Source organism: Pelodiscus sinensis, chromosome 4 (assembly GCF_049634645.1).
Source record: "Pelodiscus sinensis isolate JC-2024 chromosome 4, ASM4963464v1, whole genome shotgun sequence".
Classification (NCBI taxonomy): Eukaryota; Metazoa; Chordata; order Testudines; family Trionychidae; genus Pelodiscus; species Pelodiscus sinensis.
Window position 1 is genome coordinate 28,803,794 of NC_134714.1, and position 7,183 is coordinate 28,810,976.

General features: G+C 40.7%; 1 protein-coding gene across 3 annotated transcripts in view; it reads left to right on the forward strand.

Annotated features, from left to right (window-relative positions):
* LOC102443854 (alpha-1-antiproteinase-like) overlaps window positions 1-3,500 on the forward strand; it is a 157,246-nt gene extending 153,746 nt beyond the window's left edge. For all 3 annotated transcript variants that reach the window (XM_075926653.1, XM_006133721.4, XM_075926652.1), the window contains exon 5: window positions 1,527-3,500. In XM_075926653.1, the coding sequence (XP_075782768.1) occupies window positions 1,527-1,715 (189 nt within the window). In that variant the 3' untranslated portion in view covers window positions 1,716-3,500. The remainder of the gene's footprint in view (window positions 1-1,526) is intronic.
* Window positions 3,501-7,183: the final 3,683 nt, after the last annotated feature.

Below are 7,183 nucleotides of genomic sequence, written 5' to 3' on the forward strand. Positions count from 1 at the left end.
ATCTACACTGCACGCGTGTTCTTGCGCAAGTAAATTTACAATAAAGCATCAGAATAGAGGGTTTCTTGTGTAAGAGTTATTCCTCTTTCCACTAGGAATAAGCCCTCTTGTGCAAGAGCTCTTGCACAAGAAGGCAGTATGTACGAGCAGTGGGTTTCTTGCACAAGAAACCCCTATGGCTAAAATGGCCATCAGAGCTTTCTTGCACAAGAGAGCGTCCACACTGCCATGGACGCTCTTGTGCAAAAGCACATAGCAGTGTGGACATGCTCTTGCGCAAGACCTTTTGCACAAGAACTCTTGAGCAAAACAGTTTTTGCGCAAAAAGCCTGCAGTATAGACATAGCCTTACAGTTCAACCCTAGTTCAGTCCATATGGGCTGTCACTCTGAGAGCTTTAACATTATACCTGGCCTGCAGGATAATTTCATTAGTTAACACAAACTCCCATTAAAAAACAATACAGAAACCCTTAAATCTCACAAATGAATAGATGGAATCTGATGAATCCAGACCAGTAAGTGTCTTTCAGTGCAGTAAGGACAAGCTTGTGCCTTTTTCTGCCCCACACCTGTTTTACCTATCCAACTTCTGAAGCTGTTAACAAATAAGACATATTAAAAAAAAAGTAATCTCTAACCCCTTTGGTCTATTTTTCTGTCTTGACTGTTCTCCCCTGTGATCTATTACTCTACTCTAAATTTGCCAAAGACAAGTAGATGTAATTAGGTTTGCCAGGTATCCGGTATTGACCCTGACAGTCCGGTATTTTCACCAGTAAAAAAATTCAGAAAATACCAGACACTTAAAATGTCCGGTATTTTCTGATTTTTTCCTGGCAAGGTGGCAAAAATCCTGGGTTCTTACCTAGTTCTGCAGGGGAGGTGTCTGGCCCGGAGCAGGAAGACAAGATGGCAGATGGCTGCCAGCAGCCTGTTAGGGACAAAAAGCCTCAAAAGCATTTCTTAAAAGGGCCATGCTGGTTTTTTTTAATTTAAAAAAAATTATTTTTTTTTGCTTAATAACTCTCGGGGTCCTTTTTTTAATTTTTTTTATTTATTTATTTTGCTCAAGAACTTTGATCTCCCTCTTCCCTCCCCCCCAACATAATTTTTTCCCCGGTGTTTTCTTTTGGGGGGGGGTTCGGTATTTTTTGTTAAATCGTCTGGCAATGCTAGGTGTAATTTTGCTCTCACACTAGTTTTTCTCTGGTGTAACCCCACAGACTTGAGTGAAGTCTGATTTACACTGGTGTAAGCAACAGGAGAATCAGGGCCAGTGCTCATGATAGTAGTATAGAATAGTGACTCTGAAAATGTCCTCTTTTAAGGATGAGACAATTTTGATTTTTTTTTCTTGCTGAATTTGCAGTTGCTTTTTTGCGTTGTGGTGGTCACTCACACCTGTTGCCCATTACTTAGCAGTTATTTCTCTCAATACTTTTACTTTAAAACAATCAAACTCATATTCAGATACCTGCTTATAGTCCACACCCAGAATGCTAATCTTTGTTGATTTTCCCATAGGCTATCCATCAGGCCATGGTGAATGTGGATGAGAATGGCACTGAAGCTTCAGCAGCCTCTTCTCTGGAAATAGTGCCAATGTCTGTGCCCGCTACCGTTATTTTCAACAACCCGTTCTTCATGATGTTAGTAACTGAAAGTGAGGACATACTCTTTATGAGCAAAATCATGAACCCTGTGGAAAACTAGAGTCCAAATTGCTGTATGCATTAACTACGAGTAATTTACCACGACTGTTAAATAAAGACACGTTTTGACCTAATCAGTGAAGTGATGACATTAGAGGCCACATTTTCCCTCATAGTGTCATATATTTAGCTTCCTAACAGATCTTTAATTGATTTTAAATCACCATCACTACAGATTGGTTTGGGTTTACATTTTAAAAAAAGAGAAGAAATGGAACTCAGGTTGAACCGTCAGCAAAGGTGAAAGGAGAATGTTCTTTGCAACACTGAAAGCAACCATCTGTTTTCTGGCAAGCGAGGATCAGAACAGGTGCTGAGTACTAACCTAGGCCTGCTGCACCCTCCTGTCCACATCCTCACCGTGTAAATTACATTTGTTTTGCATGCTCACTGACTGCCAGATCTGTCCAAATTACATTCCTTTACCACTTACATCTGTTTTCTCCCCAGCCAGAGGCTCAGTCTAGCAGTGATCTAACAAATGTAATGCTTACTACCCTGAGTGGCCCCAGTGCTGTCAATGAATCTGATAAATGCCCTGTACCCCGTTTGTGCCACCGGGAGGTGGAGGGAGTGGTAAGGAGCAAGCACAAGAGAAAGCGTAAGATCTTCCTGGTGAATTGCATTGGCACCGCTGTATGTTTCTACACAAGCCTACAGCATACTGACCATTCTAGGGCAGAACAGAGGCATATAAGAATTAAGACAGAAAAGGGAAAGGGAGGAGGCATGGCCAGAGTAGAACAATGCCCCAAATATTCATCCTTTAAGTAGCCTGTGGGTGACACTGAATCAAATTTCAGTTTCATTTAACTCTGTGCCAGAGCCTGATCCAGGTTTTGGAAGCCCTCAAATAGGAGAAATGGCTTGTGTTTTCCTGGTGTCCTTCTGTCAGTGTTTTTACCAGGATAGGATGATTCTAACCCAATGGAACCACTCATGGTAGTAAACATCACTCCAGTAGTTAATGTTTGCAGGATCCATCACTGACAGCCTATCTATATGGATATGTCTACACTGCAACACTATTTCGAAATAACTAGTGCTATTCTGAACTAACGTAGTCTGCGTCTACACAGCAGGCAGTTATTTCAAAATAGTGTCAAATTACTGTCAAGCTGGAGGGCTTCTTACTCCAACTCCTGTAATCTTCATTGTATGAGGAATAAGGGGAGTCAGAGAAAGAGTGCTTTAATTTCAAAATAACTGCTATGTAGACATTCCCTATTTCAAAATGAGCTATTTTGAAATACGCTACGCAATTGATGTAGCTCAATTTGCATAGCTTAGTTCGAGTTAAGCCCTGCAATGTAGATGCACCCTAATGTGCACCACATTTTACATAGCTACGATTTGGGCTGTAGTATCTTGAAGTGGCCCCTGTCTGTTCCCACATTATACCTTCACAGAATATCTGCATTCAGCTCAACACTTGCTTTGTATATTAATATAGTCACACTTGTATAGGATTTGTTTTTAATGTAAGGATAGAAAAGCTTCCAAGATCACTTATACTACAGATGCTCATTTATGGTTTTTTCTGATCTAAATTTTACCTTCATAAAATTTTACTCTAGTTTCACAAGATCTATCAATACAGTTTCTTCTGTATTCATGCTCATGTTATATTTTTCTGACCTCTAGTGGCAGTAGAGGTAAATTACTGAGTCATTCTGTTAATGGGTATTCTGTTATTATTTTCATTCTTTATGTTTGACCTTGAAATATACAGGCCACTTACTATGCTAGAGAAATGAAACGTAATAAACATGAAAATTTAAAAGTTTGTAGTTGTACTACCTAATTTCTACAGACAGGAATTAAGCAATTAGGACATATGATGCAACCTGTCATATCAACCAATGTTGTATCTATGTGTTAATTAAGATCTCCATAGGGATGGCTCTAGTGGATTTCCTATTGGCCTGTGCTCTTTACCATGTATGTATATATTGTCCCCCTTGTGGCCTGAGTTGCTAACCAATAGTTAGGGTCTTATGGTTGCTTTCTTTAGAACTTATTGATGATTGTTAGGTTAGGTATCTTTTTATGCAATCCTTTTTATTTACAAAGACTGTACAAAGAGTCCTGTTTTTCCAAACACAGTAAGAAGCAAACAACTGGAGGCAGTTTCTTTGCTCACAATTCTAAACCTCTTTCCACCTAACACTCTGCCCAAAAATTTTTCTCTTGGCTCAGAACCATGTTACCAATGCTTTTCTTGCTGCCTCATTGGTTTTTTTCTGCTACCCCATCTGTTTGCTTGCTTCTTCTTTCACACTACACAGAAACAGAGATAGCTCCTAAAATTGTAATTAGTCCTTCATCTTGTTATGGTAGGAAAGCTGGCAGTGTGCCCTAAAGGTGGTCAGAATCTAGGTCTGTCTGATTTTTTTTGGAACCTGTTCTACAGTTAAACCTCTTTTATATCTGAACCCTCTCAGGAGTTCTTAGAAAGCTAGATAAGAGCGAAGGTAAGTTTTATTCCCCTTGCTTTATCACATAACTTGTATTCTTATTTCTCTTCCTCTCCTCTTTCCTTTTTCTACCCTCACTTCTCATGGTGCATTTTGGGAGTTATAGTTTCTAGAGCCAGAGTTACAGGAACACCTAGGAGCAAACTTACATTTTTTTGCAACCTGGTTTAGCTATCTGCACCTAGCTAGATTCAACACCATTGACTGAGAAGGCTTCGCTTGCATGTTTCTTCCTGGGTTCTGTAAAATGGTGTTGTAACAAAGAGATTACTGCAGTCCTGGCTCATGGATGGACTTGCTGACGTAGCTGCGTCCTGATCCCTCCGGTGGTTCGGAAGATTGAACTGACAAAGGAAGCAGACTTGCCAGGGATATGAGCACAGAGGGCTATACTCACAGTGACCTCTCCCATTAAGGTGATGAGCTGCTGCATTTGTATTGTTTCCATCAGCAGTACCAGATACAATAAGTTATAGTAATCTAGTCTAGTGCTGATGCTGGATCATTGCTGCCCCGTGAATGAGAGCAGCCCTATTGACTCCTGCCCCTATGCCTTAGGGCTACGTCTACACTACTACGTCTACACTGCAGGCTTTTTGCACAAGGACTGCTGTTCTTGCACAAAAACTTGCGGAGCGTCTACACTGCATGTGCATTTTGCGCAAGTCAATTTACAGTAAAGCATCAGAAAAGAGGGCTTCTTGCGCAAGAGTTATTCCTCTCCCCACACAAGAGCTCTTGCGCGAGAAGGCAGTGTGGACAGGCAACAGGGGTTTCTTATGCAAGAAACCCCTATGGCTAAAATGGCCATCAGAGCTTTCTTATGTAAGAGAGCATCCACACTGCCATGGACTCTCTTGCACAAAAGCACATCTCTTGCGCAAAAGCACATGGCAGTGTGGACACACTCTTGCACAAGACCTTTTGCACAAGAACTCTTGCTCAAAATAGTTCTCATGCAAGAAGCCTGCAGTGTAGACGTAGCCCAGAGGTTTTTTTTTTGGAAAAATGGCCTTTTTTTAAAAAACCTTAATTTATGTCCATACTGCAATCCCATTCTTTTGAAAAAATATTGATAGAACATAGGAGTTTTTCCGACATTGGTAAACCTTTTTCTATGAGAAAGAAGCCTTTTTCTGAAAGAGCTCTTTCGGAAAAAGGTGTGTGTGGACGGGGAAGAGGGAGTTCTTTCAAAATAAGAGGAAAGAAGAAGAAGCACAGGTGCCTTGGTGGCCACTCCGTCCATAGTAATCACAGCTGAAATGTGTGATTCAGTGTGGACTCTATCTTTTGCAAAAGCAGATCGCTTTTTCGATGTACTTTAGCAGTGTGGACGCTCTCTTTTGGAAGAAGTTTTTTGGAAAAGCTTCTTCTGAAAGAAGCATGCAGTCTAAACGTAGCCTTACTGCCCTGCAAATCAGGATTACCATATTGACTTTAGTCCTTAGGCCTCACTGTCATGAGGCAAAGGACAGCTGGAGGGCTGGGGCAAATTCACCCACTCTGTCACAGTCCCCTTTTTATTACTTCTCTTTCCTCAGTAGCTTTGGAAATCCCTTTACAATTACTATCTATGAATTTCATAAATGTGCTTTTTCCTGCTTTTCTGCATCATTACGGAAGATATTAAATGTCTGAAATTGACACCGCAAGAATCTTTCTAATGTACTTGTGCTCAGAACCAACAGCGAAAACAGGTGACACAGTTTTAAAGGGAAGGATTTAATACGTGCTAGCAAGATATAGAAACGCAGCAATGATGGATACCATCCACCTTCTGGAGTAGTGCTTCCCTCTCATTATATTCTGGTTTCCTGCCTTATACTAATCTCAAACAGACCCCTCAAGACCAGTCCCATAGCTTACCTTCTTGGGCAATCTTTAACCATGAATCTGGAGGCTATTTAAACAGTGTAAAACTCTAGTTTTTTGGCTAATAATTTAGCCATTGTAGCTGACCAAAGCCTTCTAATTCCTATAGAAAAAAAAGAAAATTAAATAAATATTAGACCCACTCAGCTCCAATAATAATGTGTTCTGATATCTTGTGGCATGTCATTTAAGGGACACTGTTAGATTTAAAAGTCTAAAGTGTATTTTCTTATTTAGTAATTCTGCAACGAGAGAGACCCTCCTGTTATGGCTCAATTCCCCATCTTGGCACTTTGAGCGTAGATTTGTGGACCAGCTAGCAGAATGAACTCTGTAGGAACCTGTCTCTGTAACTCCCCAAAGACAGACTTGTCTGATTTCAGTTTCCCTGAGACCAAAAAGGAAGATGTTCGGTCGCTGCCACTACCCAAGTGAAGTTAAAAAATTTAAAATAAACCCTTTCCCAGGGAAGAGATCACTTGGGAATCCCCTCCCTAAGGCAAAGCTCTCCCACCTGACCCAACTTCCATTTTGCTTGGAGTTGGGAAAACAAGAGGGAATCCACAGAGAACAGTAGGTTCTGCTGCTCCTGGGTAACTTAGGCAATCAAACAATACCAGTTAATCAAAACAAAGAAAAACACTTTTATTATCAAAACAAAACTACTGTTGCAAGCATAGTAAATGACTGGGTGTTAAAAGCCATGGAGTGGAATAGACTCAGCAGAAATCCCTGGGTTGTAATCCTTAGTTACAAAAGAGAAAAACAATTAACCAGCTCAGACATGATTTCCAAACCTCCAAACAAGGAAAACAATAAAACCTGATGGACTATCTAAACTTTTCCCTACTTACACATTTCAAGGAGTCCATTCTTGGGAGACCCCGATTCCCTTGTTATCTTGGGAAAAAATTGCTCTAATCTCAAAAGAAAAGAAAAGAGAGGGAAAAAAACCCTCTCCCGGTTTGAAATGCCTATCTGCATTTCATTGGCTGAATGCCTGAAGCACCCTCCCTCAGGTGCATTTCCAGAGTTGCTTAACCCTTTCCTGACTCCTCAGGTAAGTGAGACTCTCCTTAGCAGCTCCAATTTATAAATCCTCTCCCTCCCCCCATCAGGA